This window comes from Pholcus phalangioides, unplaced genomic scaffold (genome assembly GCF_987345545.1).
Source record: "Pholcus phalangioides strain wild (caught in Gottingen) unplaced genomic scaffold, Ppha-v1.0 ptg000039l_1, whole genome shotgun sequence".
Lineage (NCBI taxonomy): Eukaryota > Metazoa > Arthropoda > Arachnida > Araneae > Pholcidae > Pholcus > Pholcus phalangioides.
Genome location: NW_028301625.1, coordinates 19,258,448 through 19,281,254, shown reverse-complemented (window position 1 = coordinate 19,281,254; position 22,807 = coordinate 19,258,448). Strand labels below are relative to the sequence as shown.

The 22,807-nt window shown below is 38.0% G+C and overlaps 1 protein-coding gene across 1 annotated transcript; it reads left to right on the top strand.

The window, feature by feature from the left end:
- The first annotated feature begins 1,999 nt into the window (after nucleotides 1-1,999).
- Nucleotides 2,000-18,391, top strand: LOC149065659 (dual specificity protein phosphatase 6-like). Its single transcript, XM_089253597.1, has 3 exons — nucleotides 2,000-2,670; nucleotides 8,207-8,623; nucleotides 17,289-18,391. Exons 1-3 carry the CDS (start codon nucleotides 2,280-2,282, stop codon nucleotides 17,609-17,611), a joined length of 1,131 nt encoding a protein of 376 aa, XP_089109723.1. The 5' UTR covers nucleotides 2,000-2,279; the 3' UTR covers nucleotides 17,612-18,391.
- The last annotated feature ends 4,416 nt before the right edge of the window (nucleotides 18,392-22,807 follow it).

Genomic DNA, 22,807 nt, shown 5'->3' with positions numbered 1-22,807 from the left:
CAATTTCATTTATGTCATGCTATTTTTATCATGAGCGCAAGCTGTTTTGATGCATTTTTTTTGAAAATTTCTAAAAAATTAAGTTTTTTTTACGGATTGTTATTTAACCGAATTTTATTTTTCTCAATGAAATATGATCATCAGATCATTTGAATACTTTTTCGTGAAATACATTTTTGTTTAGTGCGATTTGTAGCAGTCCTTCATTTCGACACCTTCAACAATTTTGGCAGTAATTAGCAAATTGCATTTAAAGCAATGAATTGCACGTTTTTTTGCAAAATTTAGTGGTATCCCGTGTTTAGGATCGCTGTATCCTGCATTTTCCTTGATGATGTATGGTGAACCTAAGTATGAAAGTATAAAAGTACAATTTCATTTGAACCCATATGGATATTACTAATATCAATTGAGGGGCTTATTTTCTAAAGGAAACATTTCCACTTTTGCTAAATTTATAGTAGAAGTAAAAACACACATTCCTCCGGAATACGTTTGTTTTACAAATGTAGCAAATATCCCAACAGATAGCATGTAGGAATGGTAGAAGAATATTTAAATACTAATGTTTCTTGATCAACATTCAAGAGAGTTATCCACATATGAATTTTGGAAATATTTCGTTTTGAACGAAAATTAGTGGAAATGTTTGTTTTGAACGAACATTAGTGGAAATGTTACCTTTTGCTTAAAATTTTAACTGGCCAAGTCTGAAAAAATGGAAATTTCTACGTCATCTGTTGATTCCAGAAGGTTTTAACTAGCCCAGTAAGGTACCCTTACTGCCCTCTCGTCATTAACATAAGAAACATGATCATTCTACAACGGACATTCCCGTTACTGGACACCTCCACGGACGGACACGATTTTGAATTACATCGCGGAACTCAACATATCTTACGATTCATTAACGGACACTCCTCGTTAGCGGAAAAAATTTCTGGTCCCACGTGTGTTTGTTATCGAGAGATGAAAAATGCCGAAATGTATGAAAAAGGTGGATATGTTCTCTTTTGATTGAAACGACTAACTTTACATTGTAATTTCTACCAAAAATATCCCCGTCAGAATAATTCCGGTTGCATAATCTGACAGAGCTTATCTCAAAGATTCATAAACCATTAAAAAGTGCATTTCGAAAAAAAGTGGAAATGTTCCCTTTTGAAAATAAGCTCTTTAATTACACCGGGTGAATAATTTTATCAAATGTGCCTGAGGATCACCTGTGCCATCATTGCGGACAATGGGTTGAGAAACGCTACTCTATGGCCGGTATTACACTATAAAAGTTTGGTAAAAGTCCTTTTATAAACTTGTTTTATAAGTTTTATAAGTATTATAAACTTGTTTGTCCAAGTTTTATAAACTTGAAAAATGCAGCCAATAAAGTCACCGATTGCATTTTCTAGAATGTAACCAATAACCTTATTGGTTAGATTTTTCAAGTTTTATAAAAGGGATTTTATCAAACTTTTACAGTGTAATACCGGCCTATGGGAATCAGTCCGGACCACCAACTATTGACCTTATTGAGGTGTCGTTACAACCGAGGTCGTGATAACCGAGTTTGACTGTATTTACTAACACGAGCTGGAGATCATACATTACCGGTAAATGTGATAAATTCGCAAAATTTATCAAACTTTGGTTAATACCATGGTTGGTGATTATGCATAAAATCACGGAACCGTAACATATTCATTGAATATATCGACTGGAGAATATAAATGTTGATGAATATGGGGTGTGGGGGGGGGGGAAGGATGTGAGAAAAGAAAGAGAGCAAACCGCGATAAATCTTTGAAGTGAAAGAAAACGATAGCAAAAAAAATCCCTTTCAAGAGCAGGAAGTTGTGGGTCTTGACGTCACGAGTGACATCACATTACAATTATCCAATCGTGACCTTCAAAATTTGTGACGTCAGTTCCTCCGACGCTTTCTATTGGCTGTCGTCGACGAGATTGTGAATGTGTTAACTTATCTCGCTCTCTCTCGTCATTTCATGAATCGCTTTCTTGTGTCGTGTAGTAAAATAAAGTAGTTGTATCTTTTCGGCGCTCGTACAAGACAGTCAGACCATAAACTCTTTTGTACCGTCCTTCCTTTTGGCAGTTTCTGTTTATAGTTTCCTGCCGTGGCGTTGTTGTTTTGCGAAAGTTTCTTGTCAAACAGATGCTATGCGCTCGTAGATACTAAAGCAATAACTTTAGAAACCGTCGTGCATTAGATATTTTTAAAGAGTTTCTTATTCTTACTAATTATATACGGTATAAAAGTCATGCCTTCGTTGGACTATTCGGAAGTCGATTTCGCTTCATATTCTATTTCTCCGGAACATCTGGTGGAAAACATGCGTTCTTCGAGTGATTATTTACTGATAGATTGCCGTCCACAAGACGAATATGTCAAGTCACATATACGAGGTGCCATAAATCTAACTCTTCCAGCTTCTATTATCATGCTTAGAAGATTAGCGAACGGCAAACTTTGTCTGTCCAGCTTACTCAAAGACAACGATCATCGGACGAAGTTTCTCAAGTCTTGGAAAGATAGCACATTGATTTTGTACGACGAGAGTTCTGGATGGACCAATCATTCCTGCGGTACGGTTATAACGAATATCATGAGGAGATTGCAAATTGAAGAATGTGACGTTATCTGTCTTCAAGGTAAGACATTGTTTTTCAATATTTATTTCAATCAATTCTTAATCTCTCCGAGAGCTAAAACTTTAATCTACCGTATTCTCCTGTTTATAATCTGCGGGGAAAAGCTTTCCGGGATTGCATTATAAAATTTTTACAAAAGATCTTTCGCAAAACTTGAGAAAAAAAAAAAAGAAAACCGATAAGCCTATTGGTTACATTTGCTTAACCGATAGGCTTATTGGTTGCATTTTTTGAGTTTTTTAAAAGATCTTTTACCAAACTTTTACAGTGTAATCCTGGCCTTAGACCCAAACTTGTGGGTTGTTTTTTCTCGCTGTAGATATTCTTTATTAAGTTCAGGGAGTTCAGCCCTGACTTCAACGATAACAATCACATAATCCTTGAAGTTGGAGCTGAACTCTGAGGTGAAAAAAAGAATAGCTAAAGCCTGAAAAAACAGCCCCCTCCCCCGTTTTTGCGGGCAGGGTTTGAAATTGTGGAAGATGGTATATAGATGAGGAGAAAAATTGAAATTTATTGTGCAAAAACGTCAGAAGCAACCTCTTCTATTTCTTAAGATTTCATTACGGATGAATGAATATTTTTTACGTGTGAATAAAACGCCGCTGCGACTATACGATGAAATTTTTACCTCTAACTGACGAAATTTACACCTGCGGATTATACGTCACTACGCGGGGAGTTGCGGTAATTATTCTAGATATAGAAAATCATATGTACCTTTTATACACGCGACCAACTTCAGATGTTTTCCATTTGACATAAAATATGATCACATAATTGTTTTATAATTATTTTTAGATTGAAAACCTCAAAAATAAAAGCTAAAAATAACTGTACTGAGAAAAAACGGCACCATCGTAAACGTTTCAACAGGAAATATCCGCGCGATAGTCGTTCCCGCCAAAATACTCCAGTACCACGTATTTGTTTGCTTAGGCAATGTTTAACTCACTTCAACATGACGCAACATCTAAGTTAAACCCGTCATGGGATTATTATAAACTAAATTTAGAAACAAAAAACAAGAATAATTACGCTGATCGACTTTTGTTTTCCAAACATTAATAACAGTTCTAAACGTCGGTACGGCGTATTTACGATACGCAGTTAGTTGTCACACACGTGAACGCAAATCAAACATGCTCAAGTTAGAAAAAAAAAAGGTTATTTTTTTATAAGATGACTTTTTTGTTTTGTTTTGCAATGAATGACCAGCCATGTGAGAGGTCATTTTTGTATTCTATGTACGGTACCTAAGCAGGTAAAATAATCAAAAAGGAAGTTTCTCTTTTATAATAATGGTAGGGCTATTTTCCACCCGCCTTTCTTCATATTATCATGGTAAAAAGGTAGAGGGAAGGGGGAACCCGCGTTTATTGTAGTACATACTACAGTATAATACAGCGGTAAAAAAAAAAATGTATTTTTCGCGTTTCGCCCCCGTCTGAAGAGGGTTGGGCCTTATATATTAAATACAAGAACGGCGGAGTAAAAATCCGGCTCTTTCTTCGTCTTAAAAAGCTTCAAGGACATCCGGTTTCCATCCTATACATACAAACTGTATTATATACGCACGCTCCAATGCAAGTTTCGCGGAAAAGAATCCTCTTCTCGTGTGTGTGTGTTATTTTATATATTTTTTTTCTTTTCCAAGGAACGTTTTTTTCGCTTCATTTTGTTAGTTAAAAAAAAAAAAAACTTTCCAACGTGTTCTATAATGAAGGGAAGAAAGAAAGGAAAGAAAACACGGTCTTCCTGTTTCGTTTTCATTCATTTCCACATGATAAAAATCTATTGGGAAAAAAAAAGAAAGAATCGTCTTCGAAACGGATCCGTTTCATGCTTCCTGTGACTCTGTTTTACGGTCTGAGTTGACAGCTTTTTTTTGTTTTTTTTTAAATTGGTGGTGTTGGGTATTGACGTTACGTGATGAGAATTACTATTACGTGTGTGTGTACAATTCAGGGTGTATAGGAAAGTCCCTATTGACCTGAAATAGTTTGGGAGTAGAGAGAGATCTTTTCTCGGTTTATATGACTTAATAACGGTGTATTGTCGGGTGTGATCGAACTGGGCTGTGAAATTCATTTATTATTGATTACTTATTACGTTTTGACAGATTTCCCGTATATATATATAAAGCTTCCAAAATATTCGAATAGTCAGTGCTCCTAACACGAGATGAGACTTGGCAACGGCAAGTCTCTTGTCACGTTCTATTCTTTTCGAGAAGGACAAGGCAAACGTGAAAGCTGTCACTGATAAGCTGTTTTCGATGCGCAATTAATTTACCTAAAACAGTTAAATAAAAACGTCCAACATGACGTCGCATAATGTAGCCAAGTCTCATCTCGTGGTTGGAGGACTATACAACGTATTTGTTTGCTTCAGCAATGTTCAACTCACTTCAACATGACGCGACATTCAAGTCAAATCGTGGCGTGACTATTTTAAACTGAATGTGGAAACACAAAACAGTAATAATAATTACACTAATTGATTTTTCAATGAATAATACCATCTCTTTTCAGTTCTAAACGTCATTATGGCATATTTCAGATGCCCTGTTGACATACACGTAAATCAAACATGCTGAAATTAGAAAAAAATATAACATTATGAAAGAGAAATATTGCAATGAATGACCAGCAATGTGAGAGGACATTTTTGTATTGTAAGAAGTATTTCTATGTATAATGAAAGAAAGAATGGAAGGAAAGAAAACATGGTTTGCCTGTTTCGTTTTCATTCATTTCTACATGATAATAATGTATTGGAAAAAGAATGGCCTTCAAAAACGGATCCGTTTTATGCTTCCTGCGACTTCGTTACGATCTGAGTTGACTTTTTTCTTTTAATTGGGTGTTGGATAGTGACGTTGCGTGATAAGAATTACAATTATGTGTGTATACAGTTCAGGGTGTATAGGAAAGGCCCTTTTTTGACCTGAAACAGTTTGGGAGTAGAGAGAGCTTTTCTCGGCTTATACGACTTAGATAACGGTGTATTTATCAGCTGTGATCGAACTGCGCCGTAAAATTCATTTATTATTGATTAAAGTGTTAATGAAGTTTGCCGTGAGGCTACTTTCTGTGTAGTACACAAAAGTGTCATGCCGTAAACTATCTTACAAAGTGAAGCAACCACACAACTTGATTTTATCTATCAACTAACCTAGTGATGGACAAACTACGACTCGCGGGGCAAATGTGGATCTATTAGAGGTTCAATCTGGCCTTCCGCAGATTTCAAAATTTTATTACAGAAACTTTCAATTTCAGTACTTAAAAAAAAAATTATGTAAGAGGATGTTCCTTTGTTTACGTATAAAAATAGTGGTGACAATATAAATAGAAATTTATTTCAAAACTTTTGCATGTGCAAAAAAATTGAACGCATATGCAATAAATATGCATAAAATTATTAAAATATAAGTATTTATTTTTTCACAGTTGTAAAGGATAAACTTTTGTCTGTCATTTGTAATGAAACAGTCGTGGCAGTCTTCAAAGTATACAACACATCCGCCACTTCATTTCCAAGCATAAAAATTCCATTTACGAATCAGTGTTCGAATATGCCCGGCCCTCCAAAAATTTTTTTTTTGGCCCGTTTCTAAAAAAAGTTTGCCCCCCCTCCCCATCACCGAACTCATCAATTAGAATTTTTTCTGCTGGAATAACTACTTATATCATGCACTTCATGAGGGGTACTATCAACGCCAATTCAGAAGAGATGCCAACAACATAGTAAACTTGACGGTGCCCGATGAAGCTACGATATAACGACAACCCCCTCTACAACGGTATTTTTTCTTAGTCCGCATTGTTATACTTCGATGTAGATTAATCAGCACGTAAAACGATTTGGATCAGTATTGCGTAAGATTTTCGAGACGTCCAAACTGTTCAAATTTAAAAATTTGGAAGACATCAATGAATTCAAATAAAAAAATTGTCCAATATTAAAAACGGTATTTATTAATTACCCAGAGTATTCAAGTAGTTTGTGGTGGATGATGTGCTAGTAGTCTCAGAATGCATAAACAATACTTTCTCCATCAGTTTACGTTGTCAATTACGGACGGAAACAGGTGTGTCTGTCTGTAGGCGAAATAATTTGAGGAAGGCCATGCCCCGGATGATATATAAGGTGGCAATACATACTACAATACTCCACACATACTTACCGCAAAACACCTCTCTGCTGTCTCCCTTCCTGACACGAATTTTCGCCCAATAATAGGATGGAGTACGTGTGTTATTTGGTGCTGAAGAAACCGGATGATGATTTCCGTTTCTTCCCCAGTTTCCGTCATTTTCTTTTTTCGAACTGATTTACCTCTTCCTGTGTCGTTTCCTCAAGACGAAAATCTCCCTCTAAACCACGATTTCCTTTACTCTTTTTGGTTACGAAAGTTTTCTTACTCCGTATAGCTCGTCCCACGGCCCGCTGGCCAAATGTGACCATCGGAGTTATCGGATGTGTCCCACGACTTGTGAAACCTGATTGTGCAAAAATGAACTAAGCGGCACATCTACGGATCACTTCTTACCCACGGTGCAGTTCCATACACATAAGTGAACCTCGGCATATTTCCAGATCAATTAGTGACCCGTGACTTATGTCCAGATCACTTGAGCGGCCCGCGACACATTTCCAGATCGCTTAAGTGACCCGCGGCACACTTACAGAGCACTTAAGTTACCTGCGGCACTGTTCCAGATCACCTATTGGCCCGTAACACGTTTCCAAACCGGTGAAGTGGCCCGCACTCTTCTAACGGTGGAGATGCTGTACAGTAATACCCCGAAATAACGCGATAGATGGGACCGACGACAACCGCATAAGTCGGGGTACGATTTTGCATGCAAATACATGCAAATATTAGTTAACTAGGGACCAAAACTTTGAAAACACTCGTGTTTTTCCGACTTTTAGTATGGATATATATCATCATGGTGTTACTGTGCTATGACTTCATAAAGTTTAATATGCCCTGTGACTGCAATTCGGTTTTCAAAAAAAAAAAAAAAATGTTGTTACCTAAAATCTGTGAAAATAATAGTTACACGTGTTAAAACGCTTTAAATGTGTTTTGGTCTACCGAAAGGACTCGAACCGTAAACCTTTTGGTTGCTTTCGATTCGACGTCATACCAACTGCTCAACAGTTGCTGTCATCTGTTTGTCTCTAATGCGCATGCACTCTCAGAATGGACATTTATAGTAATCGCGAGCGCTAGATGTCAATTTCTCTCGAATTATCCTTTATTAGCATGGGGGGGGGGAATGTTAAGGGCCCCTAATCGAATAAAACGATTCGAACTTGATTATCTCTTGATAACCTGTTCTACATCAACAATCATCTCGTGATGTGCTTGAGTTTCAGAAACTTGCATTTTTCACAGAAGATTGCGTAAATTCAAAATCGCGCTACTCGGGGTAGCGTAAGTCGGGCTATCACTGTATTTAAATATTTTAATTATTAAATCGATGTTTGAGTGACGATTTTTGTTCGTATATTCTACTAGGTGGCTTCAATCAATTCCGACTGATGTATCCAGAATGGTGTGACTCGGACAATTTGGAAGTGCCGTTGAAAGGTCTGGAAACTCTCCGGATAAATTCGAACGCTAATGAAGAAGACGACGATGCGGAATTGTGTGACAGTGGTGTCGGTCACGGCAGTGACACTATCAGAACGGGTTCGGACACGTCGCCGTTCCCCATCGAAATAATTCCCAATTTATTCCTCGGTAACGCCACGAATTCGGGAGATTTGAAGGCGTTGGAATCACACGGTATCTATTATGTCTTGAACGTTACTCAGAATCTTCCTAATGTCTTCGAAAGAAAAGGACTGGGAATCAAATATTTACAGATCCCGATTCAGGACCATTGGTCGCAGAATTTATCGAGTTTCTTCCCTCAAGCCATCGAATTTATCGGTATGTATCCTACCGTTTACAATGACACCGTTTGGTTTTTGAAATTTGTTGTCTGTTTTCTATCGATTTCCTTATAGCAGGGCTTGACAAATCCCAGACACCAAGTCACTACGGCGACTGAAAAATTGATCTTGGCGACTATAATTTCATGTGCAGAATCATTAAATTCGTAAACGAAGACGGCACAAATTTTTCTGAAAAAAAATATGTCGGTCTGTTTTCCAACATAAGGAAGACGGTCGCCAAGTCCCGTAAAATTAGTGAAAAACATCATTTTAAACCACTTTTCGCAGCAATAAGTACGCCTGGATCATTAGAAATTAGGCTGGTGCCTAAATTTTTTCTCGATTTGTCAAGCCTTGTCTTATAGTACAGTATGTTACATCTAGGAGGTACACCCCCCTCCTTTCTAATTATTAAATTTATTTTTGCAGTAAATATACAGGGTGATTACTTAATTCCCGTTGCCGCATTTTACTGGCGAACCGTTGATCCTATAGAGGCATCCTTCCACAACACTTTACAACCCACACGGGCGAAGGGCTTACATCCCAGAAGGGACAGAGCCCGGGTCGTGTCTGGTCTGACAGAGGCATACTTCCAATTAGAAAAGGTACCCAAATTATTTTACAAAAAACTCAGATACGTCATTCATGTTGCAAGGGGTAGTAATAGTTATTAAAATTTTAAAAAAAAATCAAATTTTTATACTGACACTCTATTCTCAAAAACCCAATTAGAAAGTTCTTACCTTGTGCTGTTCTTTCCCAACTTTCCTTCGATTTTAAATTTAAATATCTCTGCGAACATAGCACTTAGAAACGTGTTCTTTTTTTTGGTCCTAGGAGAGACAGGGCAACAACTTTCTAATTGGGTTTTTGAGGACAGGGTGTATCGTATAAAAAGTTGATTGTTTATTTTAATAAAAATGACGTGACTGATGAGTCCACACGTTATTTGGATACTTTTCTAATTGGAAGTATGCCTCCAGGATCAACGGTTCGCCAATAAATCGCGACAATTAAGTAATCACCTCGTACAGTGAACAAAAAATTTTATAAATAAGGTCGGTCGGCCACTGCGCTAAAATTCGGTGAAATTCTCTCTTGTTTCGGTTCTATACAGGACCGGCTGAAGATTACCATGAACTCCCAAGCAAAATGGGGTTATTGAAGTAACATATCTACATATTCTCTCGAAAATCGTAATAGGCCTAACTATATCTCATCGTGCAGGCAGTGCCGTCCTAACGCGTGGGACCACCCGGGGTCCCCCAGATTTCACAAAAATGAAAAATCTGGTTGAAATTTTCTAGAATTTGTCAGGTAGGATCCAGGAAAATCACTTGGCCCAGGGAGCCCACGATGCTCTTGATGCGGCCCTGCGTAAACCCTCAGGCGATGCCCGGACGGGTCCATCCGTTAGGATGATTCTGTTCCTACGGGCAGTTCTGCAGGATTTTGAAAGTAACGAGAGAGAGAGAGACACATTCCCCCCCCCCCCACCATATATTTCACTTAAAATCTTCATTTCTTCACGTTCTGATTACGCTGAGCTCTCTGTGGTCCCCTTAACCATCTACCACGGCTCTCTTCTCGCCCTAGAATATTCTAGAACCAAGTTTTCCGAACTTTTTGTTCCATCGCCCCCTTCTTCAGAATTTTTTTCTCTCATCCCCCCCCCCCCCCGACTCAAGCGAACCCATAGGATCCTAATGTAATTATACTCGTAGTTTCTATCGTCCCCCCCCCCCCGGACCATTTCATCACCCACCGGGGGGGGGGGCAATATTGCTCACTTTATTAGGAAACACTGTTCTAAAACCACAAATCGGCCATATGGCTTCAGGTTGACAACCAATGCTATTATTGTATAATCTTTTTTTTTGTGAATGGAAGATTGGGAAACGAATGCCAGCGAAAATCCTGATAAAAAAAAAAAAGCGTTTGCGTAATATATAATTCGCGCTTTCTTATCGCCATTTCTCCACTCGCTAATCTTCTTGAGTTTGCCGAGCATAGCTTTTATTTCTTTTTTTTTTTAAAGGTACAGGTTTGCGTTACTTATCAGCCGAAACGTGCATAAATATGCTTTTACTACACCTCATATCATCAAGGACATTCGTTGTTCATGATGAAAACTTTCAAAAGAGGAGGATAAGAAACGGGTCGCCAGGAAATGAAGTATGTGTTGTTTAAGTGTGATCTTGGATGTGGCCCGAAACTCTTAATGATAAGCCCATGATGATGATGATGATAAGGTTAAAATTATGAATTAACGCGAGACGATGGACTAATAAAAAGGCGTACGCTTTGAGGTCATTCTGTCTATTGGGCCCGGTTTTTTCTTTGTAGCTAGCGGCTAATTTGAGAATCATCAATGATTTTTGTTGCTAAAAATGTTTTTTAGATTTTTTTTCCCCCATTTCTTTCATAGTAACAGTTATCGGATCTGAATACCGTCATCAATCGTGATATGAAATTCGGAAAAGTTTTCTGCTATCTTATCTTATAGATTCACACCGATTCGTTTCCAAAGTGGATTGTCTCGTTCCTTTATTAAAATCCCCGAATGCATTTTTATGTACGAACCTCAAGAGATGATGAGCATTTGAAGCAAATATTTTATTTTTGTCCAATCAATTCGTGGGTACGATGACGTGTTTAAACTGTAGCTAACCGTAACTGGTGCTGTTAGAAAATAACACATGAAGGTCTTATTAACCGTGAGTTCCCCCCCCCCCTCCCTTCTTGATATAATGCATTCTTAAAAATGGCATGTCTGCCTTCTCGGAATTCATGAATACGTCCATCATGTGCGGCAACATTGCTTAATAGTGCTAAAAATGCATTAAATAACGCCCTAATAGACCATTAGAGTATAGAACTTAAACGTGCCACTTTCGTTCATGCAGTCTTTGACAAAAAGTATTTGTTTTTAGTGTGTAAATATCATTGGTTTTCAACCAGGGCTATATGTCCCACTTGTGGTCCTAGGATACTTTTAGGGGACACGGGCGAGAATAAAGTGTAAGGGGAGCCATGACAGTTGGTAAAGGGTCCGCGGAGAGCTGTGAAAAAAATGAAGAAATGAAGCGTTTGAATGAAATATGGTGCGGAAAAGATGCGACTACTTTCAGAATCCAGTAGAATCACCCATATATAACCATTGTCATCTTAACGGATGAGCTTATCCGGGTATATCTATAGGGAGCCTAAAATGATAATCCTAAATGTGATAAGATCCTCTTCTATGATTTTCGAGAATAAGTATGTAAATGTGTTTGTAAAAGCTACTTATTTCAGCAAAGTACGGGGCCCGTAACATCGCTTTGCCTAGGGGCCCGTGATATTGAAATGGCCCCGAATAGTTTTTTTTTTATCACAATGTATGAGCAGTGGTGGCCCTGAATAAGACAGAGAACCACGAGCAAAAAAAATGGCCCAAAGGGGGCCGTTGGCGATAAAAAAAATATCAAGAAACACTTCTATATCACCCCTCAAAGTTTGTGTTTGTACCGTGAATTCCGAACTACCTTGAAATGTATAAACTGAATTTTCTATTGCCGTACAAAGTAAAAGCCTACAGATTTTTGTTGTGTGGATGACAAGAGCTGTTTGAAAATGAAAAAAAAAATCATGTTGGAACTTGCACTCCGAAAATTTCCATTCATCCATTCACTTAAGTCGCCTCCACTGCAGGGGTATTTTTTTTTTTTTGGTATATATAATCTTGACACCGTGTGGTTCTCCCGTTGAATGACGTGGGTTGGTTTTTCTAAAGGAATTCTCCCTCCTTTCCCTTTTCAAGTTTTTGTGGATGGTGTACGTGTGTAATAAGAGGCCGGTTGGTGCTTCCTACGTTTTTACCAGCAGCAGCGAAGAAGAGGAGGAAGGATGAGGAATGTCCCGTCTTGAGGTCATACTTCCTTCTCGTGAGGGAAACCGGGGTTCCGAACATCCATCAGTACTTAGTTAGTAGGTTGGCTTTTCCGTGGTCGGATATTAGCCATCAAGTTGGAAGTCTAAAATTAATCGGAACAACTAATTCACCTTCCGAATCGATGGATTGGATTGGTTTACAGAAGATTAATGGAATCAGTTTTTTTTTTTTTTGTTCGCCTCACACATTTCCTATCATTAGTTTTGGCGTCGTTGTATTATCGAAAGTCTTGTCTCTCTCTTTCTTGACGTCAATTATGTGTATGGGACTTTTAAGGTGAAACTGGATAGAATACGGAGTCAACTTCGGTTTACGAACGTCTTGATTTGCGACCTATTCGGTTTACGAAAATGCAAAGCAAACAAAAAATTAAGCTAAATCCTGTCCCTCTATGGCGATTTTTTCAAGTTCTTTCCCCCTATGGAAGTTCTTTCCTTCATCCATATATGGCTCCTTTCATCCAGCGCATGGATGAGTATTTCTCAAACTTTGAGAAAACAAAGAACTTTTTCCAGAGATGATTTGCAATAATTTGACACATAATTCACACTCACTGACTTTTGGAAACAGAACCATGTTGGATAACATAACTATGAATTCGGTTTGGAAGGAATTGTGACCAGATTGCTATTCAGGCAGAAATTTCGAGGCCTGTGACACCGAGATTATACATGCTATTAACGAAACTGGACATGGCCCCGGTCTGTCCCGACCCCAAAGCGGAATATTTCGATAACTACGAAGTACGTCGCAGAACAATCGATGCTGCTGCAGAATAATTAAGAAGAATTTTAAGAAAAGTATAGAAAGCACTATACTGTGGGAACTTTTACCGCAGAACATTTCCAGTCAGCTGAGGGCTCGTTGCAGAACAATGCGGAACATTCTGCTTTGCGGTGCTCCGATATGAGAAATTAATCCCGTTACCTCGTGTGGTTGGGATTGTCTCTGACCGTATGTCTCTAGGGAAAAGCGTTTTGAGTGTCAGTTTAATTATTTCAGTTGGTTTTACGGGGTGCACTTGAGCGTAAAGCACTGTTGTAAAAATTCACACTGGAAGCAGGGGCGTAAGTGGGATCGACCTTTGGAGGGAGCACAAAAATTTTCTTCCCTTGAAATTTTGAGTTACCACCCTTTGAAAAACATTTTAATTGACAGAAATGTGCTAATACAGTCGAATCCCGTTGTAACGAACACTTTTCCAATTCCACCAGACAAGTTTACATCCCAAAACGTTACAACAAAGTGATTTCTCCGGTCTCTTGGAGTTCGTTATAATGGGATTCGACTGTATAGCATATAAAGGGTATTTTCTTTCGATATTTTAATTTTTTCACCGAAGTATTTTTTACCTTAATTTTTGGTCGGCTTGGGCGCTTTTGACTGGAAAAGTCTAGTCTTCGGAGTCCCAGGAATGAATTAATTCATTTTACATGGATTTCTATAGGAAAAATTATTTCGGTTTGCGGACAATTCTGTTTACGAACGAACTTCAGGAACGAATTAGATTCGTAAACCGAGGGTTGACTGAAGTTTATTTTACATCACTTTTCTTTTGTCATTTGCGTTTGTCTTCCCGTAATCAATGGTGTTATTGAGATGATTAATATGATTTTTGTTGTGACGTAGGTTAGTTGTTGATATCGAGTATTGCAATACGGCGTTTTCGTGAAGTTCTTTCGTTTATGTGTCTGAGAAAAATTCATGTTTCGCCTTATTTTAAAGATTATCCACAGCCTTTCCTGTTTTCGTGGGAGTTGCCTTTCTATTTCTAGTCGTGAAATAAACAGATGGAGAAAGTCTTCGAAACATCTGTTTTTGAACTGTTGTTGTTAGAACGTTCATACTCCCACAAAAAAAAAAATGAAACGATTTTTTATATGTTTCGGCACAAATATGACGTTAGAAAATATATTTAATGAAATATATATCCATTGAGAAAAGGAATTAATTTTTGGATCTTAGAATGTCATTTGTGCGAGGTTGTTTGAGGACATTGATCTATTTCATGTCTCATGGATGGCGTAGAAAAAAAAAAAAATGTGCATGAATTAGTTTTGTCATCTTTCCTTCCTACACACGTGCTCCAACAACAACATTTTATCAAAACCCACGTCTTCCGTTAGCGAAAATCCTACCATCAGAAAAAGAAAATGCTAGCTGATGGTCAAGCAGTAAAATAAATGAGCACGCATCCGTTTTACGCGCGCGTGCGATTCACGTTGGCGCTAGTATTTTTCGCGTATTTATTTGGCACGTATCCATCCCCATCAAGTTTGGTTAATGTAGATTCTGTTATCACGTGATTTTCACGAAGTATTTCTTGGAAATGAAGCCAAGAAAATCCAATGCCATCGCTACTACATTTCTCTTTGTATATATATATATATTTTTTCTTTTTCCTATTCACTACGGCTTTTCGGGGCGAGATTTCGATTCCGCCACAGCACTTGGCTTGATAGACGAGGTTTTCGCTGAACCAGGTCAGATAAACCGCTCATGAATCAATACAATCCATTTCTCATGAATGAAGAAATAACAGAGGAGAAGAAAAAAATTTCCAAGGTTTTATATTTATATAAAAATGTAGGGTTTGAAGTTTTTTTCCTCATCTTAAACTTTCGTCTGTTTCATCATTTTTGAAGAACCTTGTGGTTTAAATTGACGTCAGTATTTACTTCCGGCACAAAAGGTCGTGTTTACTGATTTGCTCACGTTGATGACTGGATCAACCTGTTCATAACAATGAACCTTTCCACCATGTTCTGGATGTAAAGCTTATATAATTCGTTTCCGACTGATGAAGGTGGCGTCAGATAATGACCGACTGGAGAATGGTTATGGACTACGAGTAGTTCGGGATTTCACGGGGTTTTTTTTTTTTCGTACGACTGACGTGAATCGCATAAGAAAACAATGTCTGATACAGGAGAAGAATTTCAACGCCAACTGTTAACTGTTTGTTTAGGCTATAATTTCTGGCGAAGTGCGTAAACATAGTCAGTTATAGTATCACAACAGCAGCTCCGTGTCCTGAAAATAACTTTTTAGAAGTTGCGCAGGAAAGCAAAATCCCGCCTTTTGCTGCTAGGATACACTCAGACATAATAACACAATACCATACCGTTGAAAGAGTTTCCTTAGCAGCTGCGTTCAAGATGGAAGGAGAAGTTTTAGTGTTGTTATATATATTCAGAAGGATTTCCTTTATCTCTCTTTCTTTCCTCTTTTTTTAATATTCTCTCTGTGCTATTCTTTGTCTTGTTGGTTTGGCTGCTGTCGATAATAACGGAAGACGAGATTTGCTCGACGCTCATTTGACATCCTGCCAGAAAAGTTTCACAAAAGAAAGAAAAGTTCTTTTATAGATTAGACCTAACAATCCGAATTCGTATTTTTCTTCCTCCGAAAGAAAAGATTGGAAACTTCAAGAGAAAAATGTTCCAAAAGCGCAGTACTTTGCTATTTTGCGCTTCAATCGATCTTTCGAAAAAAATATCGAATGTCCCTTCGATCTTTCTTAGCTGATCAATAAGCCTATTGAAGACATTTCTTGACATTTGTGCTTCGTTCTTGAATGTATTCACGTTCGATTCGTCGTATTTATCTCCGTTTCACCGAACTTTTTTTTTTTTTTTAATATTCAAGCTGACTTAAGCTTTTCCCTCAAGTCCAAACAGCTTTCTTACAACTTGTGATGATGTTAAAATTTAAGAGTTTTTCGAAGTTGCGAAAACTTCATGATTTCTCCTTATAAACATGAGCCACATTGTGTTTCCACGGGGAAAAGTGAATAGCAAAAATTTAATCCTGTATATTGATTGCGCTGGTTTATAATTCATTTCATGCAATGTTATTCTCCTGAGTTTTGTGGATTTGGCAGTAAACGAGGGACGTTTCAAGAGTAAGGCCGTTCGTCAATTAAAAAAGGGCTGCTAATCCGATTAAGTCACGCATGCACATCCTGCGAAATTTTGAACCGCATATCGCCGTTAAATTTTTTGGAAAAAATTTTAAGTAGATACGTTATATCTGAAATGAAGATCATTATAACCACGTTTTGGGGCCAAAAGCAGGACCGTTTTAACTCGTCGGTCCACCCATGCACGGGCGTCATGATGACGGGATCTGATACTGTGATTTTCGAGAAAAATAAGTAAATAGGTAAACGGGTGCTTCCAGCTAGGTAGAGCCAAAACAACATCACTTTGCGCTGTGGGAGGAGGGGGGGGGGTGTTAATAATTCCTTGGCTAAAAGGGTTAGTTTTTGACCCCAAAGTTGAATGTTCTGCAACAAGCCCTCACCTGACTAGGAATGTTCTGCGATATAAAGTCCCCTTAAGCGTTTCCTCACTTTTCATAAAATTCTTCTCAGATTGTTCTGCAGCAGCACTGATTGTGTTCTGCCTTGTACGCCACAGTTTTCGGCATATCCTTGGCATTATCCGGGGCATTTAGTGAACTTCATGGAGTTTAGAACAAGTGCAAAAATTATGGTGTATAAAAAAGATAGTGAGGATATGTATGTGCTTGGAATCATTAATAAACTGACTCCTCTCACTATTTTTTATGAAAAATCTTCGCCTTATGTTTAGAAGGCCCCGCGTACTTTGTGCCTCACAGTAGTACTGTGAAGGCAACTGATATTGAAATCAGAATATTTCAATATTTCATGATGATATTTATTTCAGTTATATAGCTAATAATGTGTCTTTTTTTTTAGATGAAGCCAGAAGAAAGAAACTTGGCGTGCTTGTTCATTGCTTGGCCGGAATCAGCCGTTCTGTCACGATAACTCTAGCTTACTTGATGCACGAGCTTAGTTTGCCACTGAACGATGCTTACGATTTGGTACGTAGACATAAAGCTAATATCGCGCCAAACTTCAATTTCCTGGGCCAGTTGAAAGATTTCGAGCGGCAGCTTAATCTTGGCACATCCACTTGCACGTGCCTTCAAAATCCATGCAGGTGCCAAACTTACTGTTTCACATCGCCGACACGCACAACTCCAGATTCTGGCGTTACTCTGGCTTCGTGGACATAAAACAGTGGGATGGAATTTTCTAACGGATGCATACATGCACGCATTATTTTTTCTCGTGTGTAATCAGTGCCATTGAAGTGCTATGACATATTTTGTATTTTTTGTATTTAATTATATTCAAGTAATAATGAGAAAATTGATATATTGTTAATTGTTAAAATTTGTAGTCAATATATCGTATATGTTAAGTCTGGCTTGTTTGGATACGAAATTGTGCTGGCGCAATTATATCTGTACAGCAAGTGAAATATGTTATTCTATCTATAGATGTATATAATGCAGAGGTTATGGATTTATAACGTTCATGAAATTATTATTTGGCTAAAAAAATATAATGGAAAAGGCCTGATGTTTCTGGCTCTCATTGTTGTGAAAGAGTCAAGCAACACACACACAGGCTCGTTATGAAACCTTCCATAGTAAAATTAATTCTTACAATATATTAAAAAAAATGAATTCTTAATAATGAGTGTGTATGAGATTTGCTAAGAAGACAATCCTTTTTTTTAAATAAAATTTTCTATGTAATGAAATTTACTTTTTTGAGTTGTTCAGAGTAGTGTTATCTTTCATAAAAAGATATATTTCCTTGTCTCAAAAGGCAAATAATAATGGTTTAATTTATATAATCTCTTATGCCTTCCAAAAATAAAAGTTTAGTACCACTGTGCTCTCAATCAATGAATGGAAGGAAAAAAAATAATCAAAAATATATATGTTACACAGATGTTCATACTTCTAATGTGTTTGCTTTATTGAATAAAGCTGTTTTATTTTTGATGTTTTGTCTGTCTTGATGTTTTGATATAAAACACACACCCAAATGCATTATTATATAAATAAGGGTATCATTTTTCTCAAAATACCTGCTATTTCTAAATTCCAAACTGGGAAAGGAGTGATTGCGCATGGTAGCCCAGGTCGTTAAGATACTCGTCCAAAGTACCAGAGCACGTTTAGAGGTGTCGCGATTTCGATACCTGACAATACACAGTTGAAGTATCAGCGATACATTTCAGAAAATGGTCTCTTTGTTAATATTTGGGAAAATCTACCCATCGGCGAGATGGGTGAAGAATATTTTCTATTCTTTCCCCTTCTCTTCCAGCCATTCTTACTTTATATGATACTGTATAACCCTTTCAGACCCTGCGTGTAAAATGTGGTTGTTGCTTTTTCTTACTGAAGATTTTTTTTAACCTCAGGGAGTTAAGCCCTGACTAAGAGGATTGTGTAAGTTTTGAGTTAGGAATATGGTGATCATTAACTTTTTGGGTTTTGGTCAGAGGCTTTCAGGGAGGGGGGGTCTTTAAGATGACTTCCAGGAGAAAGTATCCCCGGGAAAAAAGTGTGATTTGTGTGAAGTAAAATTCTGCAAAAAATTGTATGCGCGCGAATATGAATATATTCTGCATCATCTTGGTTGAAAAAATCTGAACGAAGTGAATTATTTTTTCACAAAAAAAAAATATTTGCTGACATTTATGTTTTTAATGTATTTTTTGAGTATTACCAAAAATTCAAAAACATCTTGAAAATTCCAAAAAAATTAATGCTCGGGTCTGAAAGGGATATAGTAGCAGAGAAATTAATAAACTGAGAGAAATCATAAAAAAAGTACATGGAATCAGGTGTGGTTTAAGCGAGGGTGCAATGGTTGCCCCCGGGCGGCAGGTTGTAAGGGGCGGCGGCAGCCTAAGCCTTTGTTCAGATACACAAATTTTTTAGTGAAAAGACGCTGTTCATCAATACGCGCTGTTACTCTATGAAAACAGAAATGTTGAGAAAACTTGGGGAAACAGACAGGACTTGGGGCCATACCAGAAACAAGAATGGAATGGACTCTATCACGTGAGGCGGGAATGTCTGCATTTTGGTTCGGCCATAGCCCCACATCCTGCAGCAGGGCCCCCTAGTCTGAGATCTTTGGCTCACCCCCAGATCAGATTTTTCACTCTTTAGGGGCCATTCAAGTATTACGTAAGCAGATTTTTAGCCATTTTTGACCCCCCCCCCCCTCTATAAGCAAAAGTCAGCAAAACACTGACCCCTCCTTGTCAGCAAAATTTCGTCAGCAGCTTAGAATATTTCATATCTTCAAAAAGGGTGGTTGATGACGTAAGCAACTTTTGAACCCCCCTCCCCCCTTTGTCATCAAAAGTCAGCAAATCCGAAACCTCCTCCTCCCCCCCTCGATGATGACGTAATACTTGAATGACCCCAAAAAAAAAACAATAATGAGAATCGCCCTGGGCTACAGCCCCACACAGTAATTTTTCAGGCGCGGTCAAATAAAGGCAAAGAAAGAATTTAGGTTCTTACTTGTGTCCGGGGTCTGAAGCACCAGAAACCTCTCACACTCTCCTAATTCCGCCTTGAGAAGCTGAGTGAGTATTTTGGCAGGGCCGTAGCGTGCCCTCTCGGGGCAAACATTTTCGCGTGGCCCCTCAAAAAGATTATGTAAAATAAGTATAAATTTTTTTCTGTGAGAATTCCCCCCACCCCACTATTCATCTCGGGGCCCCGGTTGCCCCAGCGTAGTTATGGGCTTGTATTTTGGCGTTAATAAGGTTCAAGTGTATTTAAAAAAATTAGAATAACTCAAAATTCAATCCTAAAAGGAAGAAAAATATGATGGTTCACCAACAAGAGCTGAATGCGGAAAATTTTTATCTGGTATAATTAAGAACAGTAAAATATTTCGGAACCAAAAAGCGGGACGTATGGTCAAGTAAATTTTCAGTGAAACATCTGTGTGCGGCTTCGGACGGATAGAAAATCAGGTTTATCCTAGAGTCCCCATTTGCTAAAGCCCTTTTAGTCTTGCACCAAGGACATCTTTAGGGGCAGCACATGAGGTTTTGCACCCTGGTGGCAGGTGAGCTAGAGCAAACCATCTATAAAACAAATATATGTTCTATAGGTGGTGTTGGCTAGAGCCACCCTGCATGGAATATCATGCTAATTAAAGTAATGATTTAAAAGGAAGCTCGTGATTCAATCTGCTATGTATTTATTTATTGGAAAATACACTATACACAAAAAGCAATTTATAATACAGGGCGTCCATAATAAAAATACCCTATTTTAAAGTAGCATACAGGTGAAACCAGTCATCAGAAAAGTGAAATTTTGTGGAAGTTTTCATGAAGGGATGGAAATTTGTTTCGGGGGGGGGGGGGGGAATTAGTTGCATATGTCGCCAGAGTGCTTTTCACTTTAAATACCAGTGGTAAACATGTAAATTTATGTGATGTCACGCAGCAGCTGTTATAAAACCTAGAAACATTCACGAAGATCTTGTTTCTGAATGTGTTTGCTGCTCACTTTGACGATGCGTTTACGAGATCATGGTTTTGGTTAAATTGTTTTACCAAAACCGCAATTCAAAACCGCAGTAACTGCTCTACGGAAATATCGGACTTGGAAGAGGATTCGAAAAGGTCCAATGAATGTAAAAAACCTTTGGTGTATGATAACGAAATTTGAAACCACAGGATCGTTGGCTGTTCGTCCTGGAAGAGGAAGAAAACCCGTTTCTATAGACGCAGTACGGGAGGTGTTGCTGCAGGTGGAAGCAGTGCCGTCTTAACACATGGGCCCACCTGGGCACGGCCCCGGGGCCTCAGGGAAATTAGAACCGGTCGAAATTTTCGAAAATTTGTCAGGTAGGGCTTCGGGAAAATCACTTGGCGGCCTTGGAATATCCTCTGGACAGACGAAGCGCATTTTCACTTGGATGGCGCAGTCAATACTCACAACTGCCGAATTTGGGAACCAGAAAATCCGCACGGTATCTTAGACGTTCCGTTGCATTAACCAAAAGTGACGGTATAGTGTGGATTTGCTGCATTTATTCTCGGTTTCTATTTCTACCAGGAGTTACGTTCTACAGGTCCAGTGACATGTTCGATCACCGGGAAGCGATATGCAGAATGATGTTACAGAACGAAATTATTCCGTCTCTTGCAAGCACGTCACTGCCTTGCAGACACAATCTTCATGCTAGACGGAGCTCCTCCATACATTGCAATGTGTCTTAAGAATGTTCTTAAAACACATCTTACAGAAGAACGTGTCATCAGCCAGCACTTCCACAATTAATGGCCTCCCCGGACCTTAATCCATGCGATTTTTGGCTTTGGGGGCACATGAAACGTCTGGTAAGTCGTGACAATCCAAGAACTTTATCTGACCTTAAAGGCATCATTTCACGCCACTTGCGGAACATTCCCCGCGCACACTTCGGTCAGTTATGCAACATGCCATCTTGCGATTTCACATGGTATCTGAAAATGATGGAACATGCTTTGGTGCAGTAACAATTGTAAAAGTGTTTAACAATTTTTGAAATTGTAAACGTTTGTCTAAATGTGTAATTTCTTAATGAAACGCCCTCTGGTGACGACATGTGCAACTAAAAAGTTTTACCCCTGAAACAAATCCCTTCAGTTCATGAAGTAAAAGTTAAATCACTCCACAAAATCAATATATTGCACTTAGGAACATGGATTTTTTTTTTGGCATCAAGAGAGACAAGGCAATAACTTTTTCTTAAACTGGGTTTTGGTATACATAAGAACTGCATAAAAAGTTATTTTTTTTTTCAATTTGAAACATGAATGACATACTGAGTACTACACGTTATTTGAAAACTTTCTAATTGAAGTGTAAGTCTAGGATCAATGGTTCATCAGTAAAAATGCCATACCTCCTGTTTGCTATGCACCCTATATATATAACTTGCCCCCATATTATCACTCTTTTGATAGCATGTTTTTTTCCGAAATACCTATTATCGTTTGTATAAAAATATAAGTGTTATCTTGAGTGGCATTTTGGGTCATGTAGCTCAGTGGTTACCATACGGTCCCCTTGTGGTTCTGTGATATTCTAAGGGGGTGACAGAAAGAAAGGAAAAAAGGTCAAGAAAAACTGATGCAATGTATGTGACCATATATTGAAATATTTGATACATTAAAAGAACCACCAAATTTTTTTTCATGAATTTTTTTTAATCATTTCATATTTAAAACGTATGGTATTTTAATCTTCACTGATAAAAATAAAATATTCTAATAACTTTTATTTATTTATTTTTATTTGTAGGATTAACTCATATTGTAATTTAATGAATCTGTGGCACAGAGTAACTGTGACTTTGGGTTTATGAGAAAAAACATTTAACAACCAAAT

Bases quoted from the DNA above. Each gene is read 5' to 3' on its own strand.
- LOC149065659 (XM_089253597.1), top strand. From the start codon at position 2,280: ATGCCTTCGTTGGACTATTCGGAAGTCGATTTCGCTTCATATTCTATT. The intron at 2,671-8,206 runs GTAAGACATTGT...ATATTCTACTAG, and splicing joins TGACGTTATCTGTCTTCAAG to GTGGCTTCAATCAATTCCGA. The intron at 8,624-17,288 runs GTATGTATCCTA...CTTTTTTTTTAG, and splicing joins TCAAGCCATCGAATTTATCG to ATGAAGCCAGAAGAAAGAAA.